Genomic DNA, 18,946 nt, shown 5'->3' on the forward strand with positions numbered 1-18,946 from the left:
TAATAACATGGGACTCTGGCCTCACGAAATAGCCGAGTAGTGAAATGAGATTTCTTATATCCACATCAAGGCCAAGTCACTATTCAGTAGTGCATCGTCACACGGTGGACGTCATAAATGATATGTCTTGAATTGCCCTCATCTCCTATCCATACACTTAGAAAGCAACCCCGCAGACCTCCTTAGGCGCATTCTGTTGGCATTTAACTTTGGGACGATGCTTTTTGCGCAATACTGCGAGCCAATACAATCTACATCCAGAGATTGGCGAACAATACTTAGCCCTCGTAATCCAGGCCCACTGCCTTGTACCAGCTCTTCTTCTCTTGCTCGAGCATTGCCTTATCCTCCTTGAGCACCTTCTGGAGCTTCTTGGCTCGCTTAGGGCTGCCCAAAAGCGCAGCAAGGTCGCTGCTGGCACGGGCACGTGGGGTTGTTGCCTTGGCAGAGGAACCCGCACGGTGAGGGCTCACAGGGGCAAGAGGCTCCTTGACCTTCTTGGGTCGTCCTCGCTTCTTCTGCTCCTTCTTGGGAGGGGGCGTCGGGGAACCCTGATCGAACTTGTGTGGAGTATCAACTTTGCCAATGGTCATGGTTACGCTCTTCGCGTCGTCCTCATGATTCTTGTTCTGCTTGCGCGATCCAGTGGTGTCAAGAACCCAGACCTGGCCGCCAGGAGATTTCGGCGACTTCTCAGGAACGAAGCTAGGCGCAGGATGCTGAACGCTGTGCGGCTTCAAGTTCAAGAAGGGGTTAAAGGGCGTACGGCCAGCTGTGCGGATGAAAGATCCGCGATTGTCCGGAGTGGCGGGAATAGGGATGCGAGTAGGTTCTTTCAACGCTGTGCTGGGGGACGACATCGCCTTCTGTGGGCCGTCGACGGAGGTCTTGGTATCCTTAATCTTGTCTGGCGAGGCGGACTGTTCATCCTTCTCGGCGATTGAGAGCGATGTGCTTCGCAGTTTCTTTCTCTTCTTTCCCTCGATGGTCGTGGGCTCATCGACCTTTGCATTATGAACCAGTGTGTCTTGCTCAGTATTGGCTTTGTCGTCCTTGGCGACAACATTGCCCGAGACGTGTCCTACCTTCTTGGGTTTCTTGTATTTCTGGAATACCTCGCCATCCTTGGCGTCCTCACCTCCAGGGCTGGCTTCAGCCACACTCAGGTGCTCGTGTTCATCGACATCGTCGATAACTGTGACAGCATGAGAAAACTCTGCATGCTTAGTCTTCTTCTGCTTCTTCTTTTTCTTGCCGTTCTTCGCCTCGTGAACGAGAACATGCGTGTCCTTCCTCTCGAATACTTCAGGGGTGGGGACAGCCTCAGAACCGTGCTCCTGCTCCTCTTTATCGACATCAGCGAGAGCACTGGAACGAGACTTCTTGTGCTTCTTCTTAAGCTCCTTTCCCTTCACCTCGGCTGTAGACGCAGACGCGTTCTTCTGGCCCTCGGCCTTCTGGTGAACAGGTGAAACCTCGCTAACATCAGCTCCGTTTCCGTGCTCGATGGGATGAGCTGTGGCCGACTTGAACTTGGACTTGGACTTGGACTTGGAGGACTTCTTCTTCTTCGTCTTTTTCAGTCCCTTTGCGACATCAGTACCAGAACCGGTGTCCTCGGCATGCTCGACGTCATTAGTTGTAATGCTATGTGAATTGGCCTTCGGGATATCGTGTTGGTCCTCGGTACTCATCTCATTGAGTGAGATGCTCTTGGACTTTTTGTGCTTCTTCTTGCGCTTGCTGTCACCGTCGTGCTGAGCCTTTACTCCCTGTAGCTGGTTATCCTTGCCGAAATGACCGTTCTTCAACTTCTTGGAGGATTGAGGTGTATCATCGTCGCGCTTTCGCTTCTCCTTCTTAGTACTGCCAATCACCGCGACATCCTTGTCCTTCTAGGACTTGGTGCTGATAGCGTCCGGCACAAGAGGACTGGCACTAAGATCATTCTCGAGAGCGCTATGGTAATCGTCATTGTCGTCTTCCGAATCTTCAGTGTCCCACTCAACGGAAGAAACATCGCCATTCTTTGATTTGTGCTTAAGTCCCTCGCTTGAGGTGCTGGATTCGTCTCTCAATTTCGACAGAAGGCTTTTGAGTAGGTCGATATCCCTCTCTCTAGCGTCCGAAGGATCCATGTCCAGCATCTTCTGTCTTCCTTCCAGGACTTTGGTCTGGCGGCGGATGAACTTTTTCTCTTTGGCCTTCTCGCGGAGTGAGAGCTGAAGTAGAAAGTCTTGCTGATCCTGGACATCGCTAGACTGAGTGGGACGCTCCAATGCCATCGTCATCTTGCTGTTGATTTTGCCTCTCTTGCGTATTAGGTCGGCGGCGGTCTTTTGCAAGATCCTTCGAGTATCTTTGTCAAAGGGCTTGGCCAAGTCGAAATCGCGACCCTTTTGTAGCTGGGCGGCTTTTGGGGGCGCCATCGTGACTTCGTGTAAGCCTACCTTACACGAGTAACGCGGCGATGAAGTGGGAATGATTTGGGTGATAGTGCAATGGTTGCTCGCTTGACTCGATATGGTCTGGGTGATGCAAAGTAGAAGTTTTTGCTAGGCCGAGGATGGGGACGCGGAAAGAAAAAGTTGGTTAAAGGACCTGCAGGTGAGGTGAGGTGAAGAAAGGAGCTCCCGCCTGTTCGGTGAAGGAAGGCACCTTCCACCATTCGAGAGCTCCATCCCCAGGCAGGTAGTCGGTGTTGACACCTGCCGACCCCCGACGCTAAGTAGCAGCAAAGGGACGCTGCACCTCGAGAAAACGGCAACGGAAGCTTCTTCTAATCTGCCATGTGAGGTTTTCCAACAACACGAGCCATGATCACTCAGATTACTGATACATCGAGAGAATTATCCACACTAGCCTCCTCTAGACCCTGCAATTCGGTGTCCCTGACACAGTAGATCCCGAAGTTGAGATCCGGGGTAAAGCCCAAGATGGCGCAACTCCACCCCCACATTTGAACCTCGGCATTGGCGGCCCTGGGTTTCACTGCCACTGGAGCTGCCCTCTCTGTCCGGTTAGCTGGCCGGTTAGCTGACCATCAGCTACGCCGAGGGCAGCTTGGCCATCGCCTGTTAAAACCGTCGCGAATTCCCCAGAGCTCGGCCGAGGTGCAAGTCTGCTCACGTCTCCCCGCCTTTTCTTTTCCAATTGCAATTCAGACTCGCTCTGTATCGCTAGCTGTACATCACACGTATTTCTACAGAAAACTTCACAATGAGCGGCCCCGGTGTCGGATTCGAGTACCCCCGCCAGCCCGTTTCCTGGGTCAAGCGCGATGTGCTGCTCTTTGCGAACACCATTGGTGCTACCGACGACGAGCTTCACTTCCTCTATGCAAGTTTTCTCCTCTCATCTGACTTTTATGACTGTTGATTGCTGACCGTTTGCCAATAGGAGCTTCACCCCAACTTCGCCGTCTTCCCTACCTACCCTCTTATTCTCAGTGAGCTCCATCGCCTCAATCGACACTGCGATCAACCCAGCTAACACCGAGCCAGCATTCAAGGGCGACACCCAGGAGGTTGTCGACTTCTACGCCGCCCAGAAGGCCGTCCAGATCCCCAACGTTCCTTCGTTCGATGCCCGCCGCGTCGTCGATGGCCAGCGCAAGATTGTGCTTCACAAGACCATCCCCCCCACTTCGGCCGGCAAGAAGTTCGAAGTCCGAACCAAGGTTCTCGGTGTTTACGATAAGGGCCGTCCCGGCTCCGTCGTCGAGACCCAGACCGACCTGGTAGAGCTTCCCAGCAACGAGGTCTACGCCAGCGTCATCACCAGCAGCTTCTACATCGCCCAGGGCAACTGGGGCGGCCCCAAGGGCCCCGCGACCGAGAACTTCCCTCCCCCGAAGGACAAGAAGCCTGATGCCACCTTCTCCCAGGCTACGAACAAGGAGTCAGCGCTCCTCTACCGCCTCAATGGAGATTACAACCCCCTGCACGCGACCCCCGAGCCCGGCAAGAAGATGGGCTTCCCCGGAGCTATCATGCACGGACTGTACTCCTGGAACTCGACCGCCCACGGTCTGCTGAAGGCGCTCGGTGGCAGTGATCCTGCCAACATCAAGGAGTACCAGGCGCGCTTCGCCAGCCCCGTCATGCCTGGTGACAAGCTGGTGACAGACGCCTGGAGGACAGGCGATGTCAAGGATGGATGGGAAGAAGTTCGCTTCCAGACCAAGGTCGAGGGCGGAAAGATCGTTCTGAGCAACGGTCGCGCGCTGTTGAAGATTGTGGAGTCCCCCAAGTCGAAGTTGTAAAATAATGGATTTTGGATGAAATTTTGGAACATTACAGTTCAGATTCAAGCACAGCATTCTATAACGTCATAAAATCACCTTCAAACACTTTGAGACTCTTTCGCTGTAGTGTGGTTGTTGGCATGTTGGTGCTTGGTATTGATGACCACTCTTGCGCTCACTAACAATTTTGACGTCCCGGATCAGCTACAGCGAAAGAGCTCACCTACTCGAATCTCGTGGATCATTCTGCTGCCTGCCCACTAGGTACCTCAGAGCACCGAACCAAGTACACAAAAAAATGCGCATAGCATTTTGGACATCTCAGCGGTGACGACAACTTGCTGGGTAAAAAATGTCGTCAAGTAATTACGTTGGTCAGCGCCTGTCTTACGATAATGCACTTTGCACTGTCCGCTACATAGGACCCGTCGCTGGCACGTCAGGCAGCTGGCTGGGCGTAGAATGGGACGACACCGGACGCGGGAAACACGATGGCCAACATAAAGACGTCCGATACTTTTCATGTTAGCTCATTTGCCCCCTCTTGTGTCGTTGCGCCGACAGTCAAGTCTCTAACTGTGGCCGCCAGGTCTCTCAAAAGCCCCCACCGCCGCTTCATTCGTGCGGCCAACCCGCCGCGCCGACGCTGCGCAGAGCTTCGTCGCCGCGTTACACGGCAAGTATGCCTCTGAGGCGGTCGCGAAGCGCGAGGCGGAGATTCAGCAGATCGTCTTCTTTGGCAAGAAACCTGCTGAGGAGGTCGGCTTCGACAAGATCCGCCGGCAGCTCGCGCGCGTCGAGGACTTGACCATTGTGATTCTCGACGGCACGCGCATCCAGTCGGACGTCGTGGACGGGGACAAGAGCATCAAGGAGACGAGCCCCCTCATTTACGAGCTGGATATCAGCAGGAACCTGTTTGAGGAGTTTGACCAGGTGATCAAGATCTGTCAGGAGCTGGACGGCTTGAAAAGTCTGAGACTAAAGTACGTTTTGAGGCTTTTCTTCGTCTTTTTGATCAGCTTTGAGACTGACTTGTTCCCAGTGGTAACCGCTTCCGAGTCATCGAGACGGGAGAAACGCAGGCCTTTGCAAAAGTGACTGAGCTGGAGCTTGAGGAGACACTGTTGAGCTGGGAAGCGCTCTGCGGTCTTGCTCGCAAATTCCCGTCCCTCGAGACCTGGAGCTGCAGCTTGAACCAGTTGACCGTGCTGCCCAGCGTCTCGTTCGGATCGCTCGCTGCTACCCTCACGACCTTGGATCTCGAATTCAACGAGTTCACATCACTCTCTGACATCGCGGCTCTGTCATCCCTAGAGTCCCTCCGCAACCTCCACCTCAAGGGCAACAGCATCGCCACCATCTCCTCTCCTTCCGGCCCGGTCCCGACATTTTCAACGAGTCTGCAGTATCTAGACATATCCTATAACGCCGTCGCAAGCTGGACCTTTGTAGATGCCCTCCCCACCTCATTCCCGGGCCTCACGGCTCTCCGTTTCGCCCACAACCCAATCTACGACCACCCCGACCCGGACGCCGCCGCCGGCGACAACCAAACAAAGTCGACGGACGAGGCACACATGGTGACCATCGGCCGTCTCGCCTCCCTCAAGGCCCTCAACTTCACAGCAATCTCACCCAAGGACCGCGAGAACGCAGACATGTTTTACCTCTCCCGCATCGCCAGGCAGCTCGCCTCCGTGCCCGAGGCCGCCGAGCCCGAAGTCATTGCCCAACACGCCCGCTACAAGGAACTCTGCGACCTCTACGGCGCGCCGGACGTCATCCGACGCGATGAGATTAACCCGACCTACCTTGAGGCTCGTCTCATCACCGTACACTTCACCCACGTCGCGGCAGCGGCAGCACATACAGACGGCGGCAGCCGGGAAGAAGGACAGCAAGTGACCAAGACGGCCACGATCCCCAAATCCTGCGACGTCTACGCCGTCAAGGGGATCGCGGGACGGTTGTTTGGTGCGGAGCCCCTGCGGCTGCGTCTGGTGTGGGAGACTGGCGAATGGGATCCCGTCGGCGGGTTCGACGATGAGGAGAATGCGGATGATAGCAGCGACGAGGAAGATGCTACCGGAAGGAGCGGTGAGGGCGCTGCTGGGGCGCAGGAGGCGAGAGGAGGTAGATGGGTCAAGAGGGAGGTTGAGCTTAGGGATGGGCCGAGGCAGTTGGGGTTCTGTGTGGATGGAATGGATGTCAACATCCGCGTGGAAGATAGATGATTATCTTCTTTGGTCTGGCTCTTGAGTGGTCTCGCGGGATAATGCATATGGATTGCGGCTAGACTGCGTATGGTCGTCTGTTTGTAGCCTCTAGACTGCGTATCATTGCGTTTGCTGCGTCTGTACAAGCGACATGGGCATGTACGCATCCTGCCGAGCAGAAGATTGCAACAAACGGAAGGGCGGAGAATAAGACAAGACAGAGCTCCTGACAGAAATATGACTTCACGGTCCCATCTCCTCTTCATCTAAAACAGCCTCATATCCCATTTATTTGGGTTGAAACCCTTGAGAGGTCCTTAGAATCAGCACACGTCCCAACCATGCCGCCCAAAGTCACCAACGCCACTACTTTCAACACAGCCGCTGGCAACACCAGGAAGGGCCTGTCTCACTCGATTCACAGCCCACAAGCGGACGATGGCCCTCAGATACGACCGACACACTTCATCATTCGCGAGGGAAGCGCCAGCCCAGGGGCTATTGTACCCGTCATACCAGTCGACCTTCTCCCAGACTATGTGACCATCGTCGGCCTGCCACGTACACTGGCCATCAACGACACCGCCGGCATGTCGAATCTGGGCACATTCGCCAAGCCGCAGAGTCACTTTCAGCTACAATTCGTATCCCCAGCGCATGATCGTCCCACCGGAGGAAGTCCTGAGAGCCGAGATTCTGGCCGCCCTCTCGAACCCCAGCGAGTGGGACCTGACGCTGCAAAGGCTGGCAAGCAGTCTCATGTAACAAAGCGCGGCGGTGTCACTGAATCTTCAAAGTCAGCTGCCTCGCAACCAACTCCCAAAATCATGACCGACGTCTCTCTACTCGCTCCTCCCCCTCTCCCACCCCGGGTCCTCGACTGGGCCGAAGACGACACAGACTCGGTCTCGACAGACAACTTCTCCTCGGCCGAGCTCTCCGCGCCAGACTCCTCGTCAAAGTCCTCCTCCGGCTGTAGAGACAAACGAAAACCGCTCCGACGAGTCCCGGTCACGGCTGCGGCCGCCATCAAGGAGAGATCGGATGCCGAGATCGCGGAGCGTATGCTCGAGCTTGGTCGCATCCAGCAGCAAGCAGTTGCTCGCAACCACCATCGCCATCCTGCCCAGGCCCTGAAGATGGCCGCAGCAGCGGCGGCGGCGTCGTCTCACAGCAGTGACGGCAGCACCAGAACCAGCCCCAGTATTGCCGCCGGAACCTCGAAGCCTACCCCTCCTAAGCTCACCGCAGGGAAGCAAAAGGTAGTCCGGCCGGACGGCAGCCTCTGCCGGCACTGGTGCCAGACGGGCCAGTGCAGCTGGGGCAACGAGTGTCGCTACACGCACCAGATGCCCCTGACGCTCGAGGGGCTCGCGGACGTCAACATGACGGAGCTGCCGTCCTGGTGGCGCAAGCAGGCCGGCTTGCCTGCTGAAGGGACCATTGACCCGCGCATCTTTGCTGTCGCCACCGTTGCCACAGGTCTAAAGAAGAGCAGCAGCAGCCCCTTTCCGGCGGCAGTAGGCGTCTCTCACACTGCTCCGCCGCCGGTGGCTCTTGAGTCGTCAAGGAAGGTTGCTAGGGTGAAGCCGGGAAAGGCTGAGAGGAAGATGGCGAGGGAGCTTCGTGGCGCGCAGTTTCGGGTCGAGAGGACGCAGGCGACAATGTCATCTCCAGTTGTTGCTATTGGCAGTAAGAAGAAACTGAGTTTGGGGCGAATGCAAAGTCAGACAATGAGGATTCGGCAGGTTGACGAGGTTGTTGAGAAGCTTGTTGATATTTGATCCTAGGTCAATATCTTTAGTGTGTGAGGTGTCTTTCTTGATAGACTTGGTTAGGAAGTAGACGATTGATGAACCGTCCAGTCAATGCAACTCAATTTGATGTACTTCTCTTTCGAAAGCCACCTTGTGATGGACAAGATATCTTGGAAATCGACTCTCGTAGACCACTCCGTTCGAGATGACGGCTATCAAAGGCGCAATTGCTAAAAGCCGTTGTCAAGCTTGCTTGTAAACTTGCCAAGTCCAATGTGACTCGCTCAAAATTCCCAATATTGAAGCCGGACTTGCATAAGCTCCGTTACGCTGTAATGCACCGCTCAATATCAGACCAGCAAGGCGGCGGGACGACTACCGCGCGGGAAGGAATATAAGCGTCTGACAGCATGTCGATCGGGCTTGGAGGGTTACGTTCATCAGTTCTGGTTGATAATGTAAGCGGCTTAAGTCCATCCCACAGGCTCCCAAGCCCGTGGACGCAGCGAATTTCTCACATTTCCGACCGATCGGGAATCGAGGGTTGTGGTAGATGCTAAATCCGTCTACTGGTTCTTAACCCCGTCTAGACTCCAGCGAATGGAAGCGTGCCAAGGCAGTTAATCGTCCAGTGTACGGTACCTGCGCAGACGACCTACTGCACCCCCACACTGCACTTTGGCAACCTATCTGCCGTGGAAGGAAGTGCTTTGGTGCCGTGGCGGGGGTGTAAAGCATTTCGGTCTCCGCGAATTCGTCATTGAAGGTAGGGGGTACCTGAGCACCTTAGGTAGGACTGCTCCGTGAAAGCGGGAAACCGTTTTACCATTTGCACATGGGGATAGCCAGGAGGTAATTCTTAGCTCCCTTCTCCTCTTTACCGGTAACACTGGTGATATCATCTCGAAGGCTTGAACACCATTATATAAATGGTAGAAACCCACGTCTTCGTCTAGAGATTAGGTTCGCTGTACACCACTCTCGAGTCTCGATATCCACTACATCTCGATAGCTCGATAACAGCATCCATACCCCGCAGCTCAAGTCTCACGAATTATTCAGCAACTGGAAGCCGGCATCTCCTTTTACACACATATTTTCATAACATCGCCAAAAAGCAGCACGCAAACATGCCTGAGCTCAACGGACAAGAAGTTGGCCAGATCGGCTACGGCCTCATGGGCCTCACATGGCGACCCCAGCCCTGCTCAGAGGAGCAGGCTTTCGAGGCCATGCGCACCGCCCTCGCCAACGGCAACAACTTTTGGAACGGCGGGGAATTCTACGGAACGCCAGAGTACAACAGCAGCACCCTCCTGGAGCGCTACTTCACAAAGTACCCCGAGGACGCCGACAAGGTCGTCCTGAGTATGAAGGGCGGCCTCATCCTCCCGCAGCTCAAGCCCGACGGCTCGCCCGAGAACGTCCGCCGCTCTCTCGACAAGATCCTTTCCCAGCTCGGGGGCAGGAAAAAGGTTGACATCTTCGAGTGCGCGCGGCGGGACAAGAACACGCCCCTCGAGGTCACGTTCGGCGTCATTCAAAAGGAGTACATTGACACGGGCAAAGTCGGGGGCATCACCCTCTCCGAAGTCTCGGCGGCCACCATCCACGAGGCCGTCAAGGTAGCCAAGATTGTCGGCGTCGAGGTCGAGCTCAGCTTATTCTCGACCGAACCCCTAACCAACGGCGTCGCCGCCGCGTGCGCGCAGTACGGCATCCCCATCATCGCCTACTCGCCCATCGGTCGTGGCATGCTCACGGGCGAGGTCAAGTCGCTCGACGACATTCCCCAGGGCGACATGAGGCGGCACATGCCCCGCTTCCAGCCCGACACGTTCGACATCAACATCAAGCTCGTGGAGCAGGTCGAGGCGCTGGCCAAGAAGAAGGGCGTCACGCCCGCACAGCTAGCCATCGGCTGGGTCGTCGCCCTCTCCAAGAGGCCCGACGTGCCCGAGATCATTCCCATCCCGGGTGCTACGACGGCGGTGAGGGTCACGGAGAATGCAAAATTGGTGGAACTCACCGAGGAGGAGATGGCAGAGATTGACGCGACGCTGGCCAAGTTCGAGGTCGCAGGTGGCCGCTACCCCGACGGTGCCCCCGTCAACACCTAAGACATTGAAGTAAGCCATATACAGAAAGCATTCTCAAAAACTAGTCAAATCTTTTGTCCCAAACGTTAGCTTGACATGTCCCTGAGCGTAGCTTGAATGTTTTGAATGAAGAAAAGCTTAGAGAAGCGGGCTCAGTGTTGCTAGTAAGGCGAAGATTTTATCCACAGAACGACCCGGAGGTCTTCAGAATTGCAGAATTCTTTTTTGATCATCATTGTGCCATTGGGTATCAAAGCAATAAGAATAGTACGTTGCAACTTACCATTTGTAGTCCGAAGCTTTCGGCTTCGCAAAATATTGTGGTTGGACTTGGGTGAGAGGGATGCAGTGTCGGAAGAAAAAAGTTCTTGTCTGGCCAAGGACATTTATGTATACGATGACTAAGCAAGCTATCCTCAATTCCTAGGCGGCCAACCGAGATGGTGGATGCTCTTGGTTTCCACTTACTTGACGGATACCTCAACCGATGGCTACTTGTACATAATGAGTATCACAGCAGTTCGGTCAGTGGACGGCGCAAGGAGTGTAGTCTTCAAGAAGTAGATTGATAGGCTCAACAACAACACGGTATCAGGGTATACAGCAACGCGCCTTTTACCAACAAATCGAATATAGTGGCTCTCGCCCCAGAAGGTACACGAAGAGAAGTTGGCTTCTACACCATCGCTCCATTCAAACCGTGAGCCTCAACCCTATTGACCAGCTTCTTCACGTTTGTCCACTCCTCCGCCTTGAGGTCGTCTCTTCCTCCTAGGCCAGACGCCACCTCGAACACGGTCAAGACTCCGTCGATACCTCCCGTAGCCAGACGCTTGCCCTCGGAAGGCTCCCACACAACCTTGTTCAAGCTCTTGGCAAGCATCGTTCTACCATCCTTGCGAGAGCTCGGGGATATTCTCGCGACAGGCTCCTCAGTCTCCACTGTGATGTCCCATAGCTCGAGCCAGCCTGCCCCATCAACCAGGGCGAAAACACTGGGCTTGATCGGCGACCATTGTGCATCATATACCACGTCTTCTCGCACAAAGTCGATAAGAGGTGAAACAGTCGGCTCAACACCTGCTGTCGATGTCGCCGCGGGTGCGCGAACCTTCCACAGTCTGACGCTCCAGTCGAGAGAAGATGAGAGAACCAAGTCACCAAGATCCACAGGACCGCGGGCAGGATGGAAGTCCACCGACATGACCGGTGCCGTGTGTCCCTTGTAGCTGACACGAGCATCAACTCCGGCCTTTGCGCCGGCTCGGTCGTATCTGTGGCAAGGGAAAATAGTGCCCTCCTCACTGCCAACGAGGAAAAACGTAGGATCCGTTTGGGGAAACGCTAAAGAGGTCGGGCTGATATCGTCCAACTTGTAACCGGGCGGTGCCTTGAGCTCCAACAGCTCTTGCGGCTGGGCAAAGACGTCCATGCTCCAGCCGCAGACAACACCGTCCGTAGAAGTTGAAATGATGTTGTTGGCGTTTTGAGTACCCACGATATCGACCGAATAGATGGGGTGCGTGTGGCCGTATCCTGTAAGTGGCGTCTTCTGGACGGGTGCCGACTTTGCTCTCATATCCCACAGCAGTACTTGGCCGCTGTAAGTGCCACCGATAATGAGGTTTTGGTGATAAGGGGAGAATTTCGCTGTGAGAACATCAGACTGTGCGTGAAAAACATACTCTGGTCTGTCACGCAGAGCCAAGCTCCAGACTTGGACCAGACCATCCGGCTCGTGTGGTGCAGTTGGGTTTTTGGTGTACGATGCCAGCATCAGCTCAGAATGATGATGTGAGAAGTCGATGCTGCTGATCATGCGTTTCTTCGACCATCTTTCATCGAAGAACTGGGCTACCTCCTTGACTCTCCGCCGACCTTTGCCACCAACGTTGCCGCTATCATCGTCATCGTCATCCACATCTTGACCTTGGAGGGCGTAATCTGTGAGAATATCGTATTCCTGATCAAGAGCTCTTTCGATCACCTTCGTAGATTTCTCCAAGAATTCAGAAAAGTCGGGGGCGCCAGTCACAGCTTCCAGCTCCTCGGCAGTAAGCTTACGCATAGGATAATTCGCCTTCGCCGGGGTGTCGCTCGGAATCACACCGTCCTTGACCAGATCCAGCGAGGCCTTGAGCTCCTCTTCCACCTCCTTTCGAATGTCCTGTCGCAGCTCTTCTTCGCGATCCCGCTGCCTTCGGCTCAGTCTCTTGCTGGGCGTCGACGTGATCGGAGGGATGTCTTCGGTATCGGAGAGTGACTGGGCTCTGGGTCGGGTTGGCGAAGTCCATGCTTCCGCCGTTTGCACTCCCTTGCTGTATGAGTGCACTTCCTTGACAGGAGATGGGGGAACTTCGTAAATAGTCGTGAGCGGTGCCGTCGTCAGACTCAGCTGCACAGGAGTTGCAACAGGAGCTGGGGCCGGAGTTGGTTGGCCATTGGCGGGGGTTGCGAACTCCGATGTTGCAGTACTCAACTCTCCTGCGCTGAGGACGCTGTTGGGCCGGCTTCCCCTACGGGCCGGTGACGCAGCTCCTCCCGTCGTTGATCCAGGTCGACTTTCTCCCACCAAACTGTTGATCAAGGTTTCGATGTCGCGGCGGTTCTCGGCTCGGCCTGGGATGGGGGAGACCAGCTATACAACACATCAGCAGATTGCATCGGTGAAGGGACCGGCTCATCTCACGTCGCCCGGGCTTCCTGCACTTTGCCGGCTTGCTGTTGCCTGAGTTGCACGAAGCTCTCTCTGTCGCTTAAGCTCCGCAAGCTTAGCCTTCTTTGCGAGGATTTCATCTCGTCGCTGTTGCATTTTGTCTTCTCCTTAATCCCATCGCGGGACTGGCCGACTGTGGGGTGGATTGTCGCGGGGCAGACACTGACGTTGCAAAATCAGGTAGGTAGAGTCGAGAGATCGCAGGTGAGGCCGAGAGCCGGGTGCACAAAGGTCAAATAGGAGCTGCCTTTTTGTTGACGATGTCGGATGCCTGTGACAGTGTTTGGCAACCGCAGCGACGTTCGGTTTGATGGGGATTCCCTTTCCATGCGCGTTGTCCAGTCGCGATTCTAGAGGGACCCCTGTTTGGAGTCAGGTACAGCTTCAGCCCAAATGCTGCAGAAAGATACCTCGTTGGCCCCTGCATTAAAGTTGACCTCCCGGTCCCCATTTGCTAGTAGCTTGGTGGACATTTCCACCAAGAAGCAACTAACCTTGCAAGGCAAGTGACGCACGTGATTGCGACAGATCGGCAAAGCGTCGGCGAAATTGCACAGCGGTATTCGGTCGCTGAGGTAAGGAAGGTCCCTCAGCGGCACAGCGGCTGGGTGCAAGCTTCTGGGCAGCCCACCTCAGTCAGCATGGCGACGGGCGCTGGGCGCTGGCAATAGGCGGTCCATTAGCACTGGCGCTGGGATGGTGTTCCCCGTCCGAGCTCCAGACACCCGGGAGTGACTTGACGGCCAACCAGTGGAAAATCTGCGAGTTTTCCCGAGCATATTTTCAACCTGGAAAACCTCACACCCTGCGTCCCCTAACGTAATTCCCTCGACAGAGCTCCGAAAGGGTCAATTGGCAGCCATTGTCAACCCGCGCACTGTCCTTTCCATCGTTCGCTCCCTCTCGAAAGCAGTCGCGCAATCCAGGCAATTGCCCACAATGTCTTCCTCCTCAGGAGTTAACGTACGTCGTGTCCTTCGCCCTCGTCCGCATCTTGCGGAGCACCCAGCCACCTTGTCTCCCTAAGCCGACCGACGACCCTCCATCGCCACGCCAATCGACCATGAGCATTGAGCTTGCGCTTTCGAGAGTATGAACAGTTCGGCTGACTGATGGACTTTATAGGTGCTGAGATACACGGCCCTTGGCCTGGGTGTGTTCTACGGCTTCACACATCAGCGAACGATCACAGCAAGCCAGAAGGCTGCCGCTGCCACGAAGGAGTACGAGCGCAAGCAGAAGTTGATCGATCAAGCAAAGGCCGAGTTCGCGAAGAAGAGCCAGCCCGTCACGGCGGCGGCTGCTGATGCCGGTGGTGCGTTTCTCCCTCGATAAGACGTGGCCGGCTTTTGGACGTCGCAGTCCTCGCCCGTCACTTCTCGCCCTCGTCGGCGGCTCGCACAGAACTCATGAAAACTGACATCAGCCACAGCCAACGTCGACCCGATGGACCCCAAGTTCGACCTTGAGGCCTACTTCAACAACCTGGTGAAGCAGAACCCGTAGACTGGATAACCGAATGGGGGAAGGGGACGGCTTGCACAACGGATAGACAGGGTCAGGATTGGGGATACGCCTGCTCACGGAGAACACGAATAGTCCAAACAAGGGACGAATAATCTGGTCTTTTGGCAGCAGTAGGTGCATGGTAGGCACCACGCCCGATGTCACCGCATAGACATTTCCTTACGTCTGTTTACCGGATGTACATGTGTACAATACGCTCTACTAGATGACAATTCCAAGGAACGAGCCATTGGATTCCATCAATTACTTATATTTCTCGCGCATCAACTTCCCAATCTCTGAGCCTGAGCGGGTTCTATATGCATTGACAATCGACACATAGGTCCATCGTGGCCTGTAAGACAGTGAAATGCTGCTTTCCCTGACGTTGCTGCAATTGGTTCCAGCAGATGGCTGAAGGTTATTGTAGCTGTATATTGGCCGACTGAACCATAACATCAAACTCCGACGGTATATCTAGGTAGAAGGTGGGCAGCCACTTGGAGGCTTTCGCTCGTGACACAGATTAGATGACTCGTCTGATACGCATTCATCTCTAACAGTATGGTGCTGTATGGTCATTCATCAACTTTCCAGGGATCTCCATGGAATGCGCCGAAGCTGCAACAGTAGACTGAGTATTCCTATTGCCCGTTATGCATGATGCGTCTCTTACGATAACGTACTTTATGGACCGCATACGCCATCTACTCTCGAGGCCGGGATCCGGCACTGACCCGGCCACCCCAGACGGGACGGGATCCCTTAGTCCGGGATATTCTTTGTCCGAGACACGTGACTCCGCCTTTTCCAGACTTACGCGGAAGCCACGACTTGGCTGCTGTCAACGGGACACACCACTGAACGGGTCGGCTCTCCATGGACCGTGCACGCTGCCCCTGCACCACCGATTCAGGTGCATAAGCTCCAAGCTGTCCTTCTCAGATACCTTGCTGTGAGACAGAAGGTTGTCGTCGCCAGCTCCATTTCGCAACCTTCAACCTACACGGCCACTGCCTTTCTACACCAAACGCGGCCACAATGACGGCCCAATCTCTTGGACCCCTCTCCGGAGGCAGCAAAGAGAACACACGAACTGTCCTCAGAGTCACCATCTTGTCTCTGATCGCAGCTGCCGCTGTTGCTAGTCGTCTCTTCTCCGTCATTCGTAAGTGCCCCTCGAGACGTTGCCAAGGGTCTCCTTCCTGCCATCACCAACACCAATTGGTGGTTGGATTGGTTGGAAAGGAAGTCGCTCATCGCAATACTTCTCGCTGCAAAGGAACCACGCTGACTCAACTTTTACAGGCTTCGAGAGTATCATTCACGAATGTTGGTCTCTTCCCGTTCCACGTCCTTTCCTTCGTACCCGAAACTAATCGTTTACCAGTCGACCCCTGGTTCAACTTCAGAGCAACCAAGTACCTTGTGGCCAATGGATTCACCAAGTTCTGGGACTGGTTCGATGATCGGACATGGCATCCTCTCGGTCGGGTTACTGGAGGAACTCTTTACCCCGGTCTCATGGTGACTAGCGGCGCCATCTACCACGCACTTCGAGCTCTTACGGTCCCCGTCGATATCCGCAACATCTGCGTTCTTCTGGCGCCAGCTTTCTCTGGCCTTACCGCCTATGCCGCCTACCTTCTTACCAATGAGATGACCACTTCGCCCTCGGCTGGTCTGCTTGCGGCTGTCTTCATGGGCATCTCACCTGGTTACATCTCCCGATCAGTTGCCGGCAGTTACGACAATGAGGCCATCGCCATTTTCCTTCTTGTCTTCACCTTCTACTTGTGGATCAAGGCATTGAAGCTGGGCTCCATGCTGTGGGGTGCTCTTTGCGCCCTTTTCTACGGCTACATGGTCGCCTCCTGGGGTGGCTACGCCTTCATCACCAACATGCTTCCTCTGCATGCTCTGACCTTGATCCTCATGGGTAGATACAGCGCCCGTCTCTACGTCAGCTACACCACTTGGTACGCTCTGGGTACATTGGCTAGCATGCAGATCCCCTTCGTCGGCTTCTTGCCCGTCAAGACCAGCGAGCACATGCCCGCTCTCGGTAAGTGAAACGTGAGAGCTTTGTGTCCATGTGAACTAACACGCGCTAGGTGTCTTTGGCTTCCTGCAGCTCGTTGCCTTCATCGACTATGTTAGAGGTGCTATTCCCAGTCGTCAGTTCCAGACCTTCGTCTACACCTTCCTGGCTGCGACATTCGGTCTTGCGCTTGCTGGCTTGGTAGCCTTGACATCGCTCGGATACATCGCCCCTTGGGGAGGTCGTTTCTACTCTCTCTGGGATACTGGCTACGCCAAGATTCACATCCCGATTATTGCATCAGTCTCTGAGCACCAGCCTACCGCTTGGCCTGCTTTCTTCTTCGACCTGAACATGCTTGTCTGGCTCTTCCCTGCTGGAGTCTACCTATGCTTCCAGAACCTCCGGGATGAGCACGTTTTCGTCGTCGTCTACGCCCTCTTTGGCACCTACTTTGCCGGTGTCATGGTGCGTTTGATGCTTACTCTCACTCCCATTGTCTGCGTTGCCGCGGCTATGGCGGCATCTCAAATCCTCGACACCTACATGGTCGCCAAGTCCCCCAACCCTGAGGACTACAAGACCGATGATGCTGTCGAGGGAGCCTCCAAGAAGGCGGCCAAGCAGAGCGGACTCAAGTCGACCAGCAAGCCGGTCGTCGGTATCTACACCTTCCTCTCCAAGGCTGTCGTTGTTGGTGGCATGTCCATCTTCCTGCTCCTCTTTGTGCTTCACTGCACTTGGGTCACCTCGAATGCCTACTCTTCGCCCTCTGTCGTCCTTGCCAGCCGACTGCCCGATGGAAGCCAGCACATTATTGATGATTATCGCGAGGCTTACCAGTGGCTCCGTCAGAACACCAAGGAGGACGCCAAGATCATGTCTTGGTGGGACTACGGCTACCAGATTGGTGGCATGGCCGACCGTCCCACTCTCGTCGACAATAACACGTGGAACAACACCCACATTGCCACTGTCGGCAAGGCGATGAGCTCTCGTGAGGAAGTCAGCTACCCCATCATGCGCCAGCACGAAGTCGACTACGTCCTTGTGGTGTTCGGTGGTCTGCTGGGCTACTCCGGTGACGACATCAACAAGTTCTTGTGGATGGTCCGTATTGCTGAGGGCATCTGGCCCGAAGAGGTCCAGGAGCGCAAGTTCTTCACCCCTCGTGGAGAGTACAGAGTCGATGACCAAGCGACCGACACCATGAAGAACAGCTTGATGTAAGAGAAAAGATCCTCCTTCAGTCTGGATTCCTACTAACAATCTCATAGGTACAAGATGTCTTACTACAACTACAACTCGCTCTTCCCCGCTGGTCAAGCCCAGGACCGCGTCCGTGGCGTTCGTCTCCCGGATGTCGGCCCCAAGCTTGACACCGTTGAGGAGGCGTTCACCAGTGAGAACTGGATCATTCGCATCTACAAGGTCAAGGATCTTGACAACGTTGGCCGTGACCACCAGGCTGCTGCAGCCTTCGAGAGAGGTCAGAAGAAGAAGAAGGCCATTAAGAAGCGCGGCCCCAGAGTCCTCAGAGTTGACTAAAGAACGGGGACAATAAGGCACTCTGAGGATGTTGCCTCTAGAGTGCCTCTCAAATTTCTTTGTATTGGGACGGGGATAGGTGGTTCTAGATTCCACATGTAGACACAAAAAGCACGCCTCGGCGAATGTACACTACTTGATCATGATTCATTTCGCACCCTTTTTAGGCTACTGTGACTGCCGATATTGACGAAGGTACATGACACTTCATATGTTCTGCCTCAGCAGGCTTGTGGTGTGGTAAAGATCTGTGAAGCAACAAAAGGCTCATCAGCACACAGGAGTTAGATAAGACGAGAACCGCAAGTAACCAGGACAGGTGAGTAGGTACGTTGTGAGTACAGCTATCTCCATAAGTAACTCGAGAGATCTCCATAGTTCTGATCCCCCAATACCCACCAAGGTGTTTGATGATGCCGAGGATCTTCAGGATATTCCGTTTTCTTCGTATCCCTTTTTCTGCTGCTACCACTGAAGCAGCGATTCAACAACGTCAACATGCTGCACGTCAAAAAGATCTAGCAAGCACCTACGAATATCCCTTGCTTCACCGCCCGCCATGGACAGACTTCGGGATCCTGGAAGAAGTACTTCATAAGGGGAGGAAATCCCCAACAGGCACCAGAAGCCACCTCAGTAAGGTACCTTATTGAGGGCACATGGAATACAAACAGGTACGTACCTCCCATTTTTCTTCAAGCCTTAGGGTGTTGCCTGATTTCGATTCCTTCTTTTGGTGGGACTTGAAGTTTTCTTTCCGGAGAAGGAGCGCCCTCAGCGCTCTTTCCATGGTGTTGCACCTGTGACCTGCCTC

The 18,946-nt window shown here is 54.7% G+C and overlaps 7 protein-coding genes across 7 annotated transcripts; 5 read left to right on the forward strand and 2 right to left on the reverse strand.

The window, feature by feature from the left end:
• Positions 1-278: 278 nt before the first annotated feature.
• Positions 279-2,429, reverse strand: CTAM01_07772 (uncharacterized protein; the record flags this gene model as incomplete). Its single annotated transcript, XM_060523793.1, has 2 exons — positions 279-1,895; positions 1,926-2,429. The coding sequence occupies 2 exons, from the start codon at positions 2,427-2,429 to the stop codon at positions 279-281; spliced, it is 2,121 nt and encodes a 706-aa protein (XP_060381540.1).
• Positions 2,430-3,219: 790 nt separating this feature from the next.
• On the forward strand, positions 3,220-6,483 carry CTAM01_07773 (CAP-Gly domain-containing protein; the record flags this gene model as incomplete). Its single annotated transcript, XM_060523794.1, has 6 exons — positions 3,220-3,343; positions 3,489-4,237; positions 4,555-4,591; positions 4,669-4,770; positions 4,836-5,232; positions 5,292-6,483. The coding sequence occupies 6 exons, from the start codon at positions 3,220-3,222 to the stop codon at positions 6,481-6,483; spliced, it is 2,601 nt and encodes an 866-aa protein (XP_060381541.1).
• A 323-nt stretch (positions 6,484-6,806) lies between these two features.
• CTAM01_07774 (uncharacterized protein) lies at positions 6,807-8,249 on the forward strand (the record flags this gene model as incomplete). Its single annotated transcript, XM_060523795.1, has 1 exon — positions 6,807-8,249. The coding sequence occupies one exon, from the start codon at positions 6,807-6,809 to the stop codon at positions 8,247-8,249; it is 1,443 nt and encodes a 480-aa protein (XP_060381542.1).
• Positions 8,250-9,352: 1,103 nt separating this feature from the next.
• CTAM01_07775 (aldo/keto reductase) lies at positions 9,353-10,342 on the forward strand (the record flags this gene model as incomplete). Its single annotated transcript, XM_060523796.1, has 1 exon — positions 9,353-10,342. One exon carries the CDS (start codon positions 9,353-9,355, stop codon positions 10,340-10,342), a length of 990 nt encoding a protein of 329 aa, XP_060381543.1.
• A 655-nt stretch (positions 10,343-10,997) lies between these two features.
• Positions 10,998-13,133, reverse strand: CTAM01_07776 (WD domain-containing protein; the record flags this gene model as incomplete). Its single annotated transcript, XM_060523797.1, has 2 exons — positions 10,998-12,959; positions 13,011-13,133. The coding sequence occupies 2 exons, from the start codon at positions 13,131-13,133 to the stop codon at positions 10,998-11,000; spliced, it is 2,085 nt and encodes a 694-aa protein (XP_060381544.1).
• An 843-nt stretch (positions 13,134-13,976) lies between these two features.
• On the forward strand, positions 13,977-14,543 carry CTAM01_07777 (ATP synthase subunit E; the record flags this gene model as incomplete). Its single annotated transcript, XM_060523798.1, has 3 exons — positions 13,977-14,000; positions 14,163-14,352; positions 14,470-14,543. 3 exons carry the CDS (start codon positions 13,977-13,979, stop codon positions 14,541-14,543), a joined length of 288 nt encoding a protein of 95 aa, XP_060381545.1.
• A 1,041-nt stretch (positions 14,544-15,584) lies between these two features.
• On the forward strand, positions 15,585-18,132 carry CTAM01_07778 (oligosaccharyl transferase STT3 subunit; the record flags this gene model as incomplete). The annotated part of the gene is made up of 5 exons (XM_060523799.1): positions 15,585-15,711; positions 15,852-15,875; positions 15,934-16,608; positions 16,658-17,810; positions 17,862-18,132. 5 exons carry the CDS (start codon positions 15,585-15,587, stop codon positions 18,130-18,132), a joined length of 2,250 nt encoding a protein of 749 aa, XP_060381546.1.
• Between the last annotated feature and the right edge of the window lie 814 nt (positions 18,133-18,946).

Source organism: Colletotrichum tamarilloi, assembly GCF_030869305.1.
Source record: "Colletotrichum tamarilloi strain Tom-12 chromosome Unknown Scaffold_25.1, whole genome shotgun sequence".
NCBI lineage: Eukaryota > Fungi > Ascomycota > Sordariomycetes > Glomerellales > Glomerellaceae > Colletotrichum > Colletotrichum tamarilloi.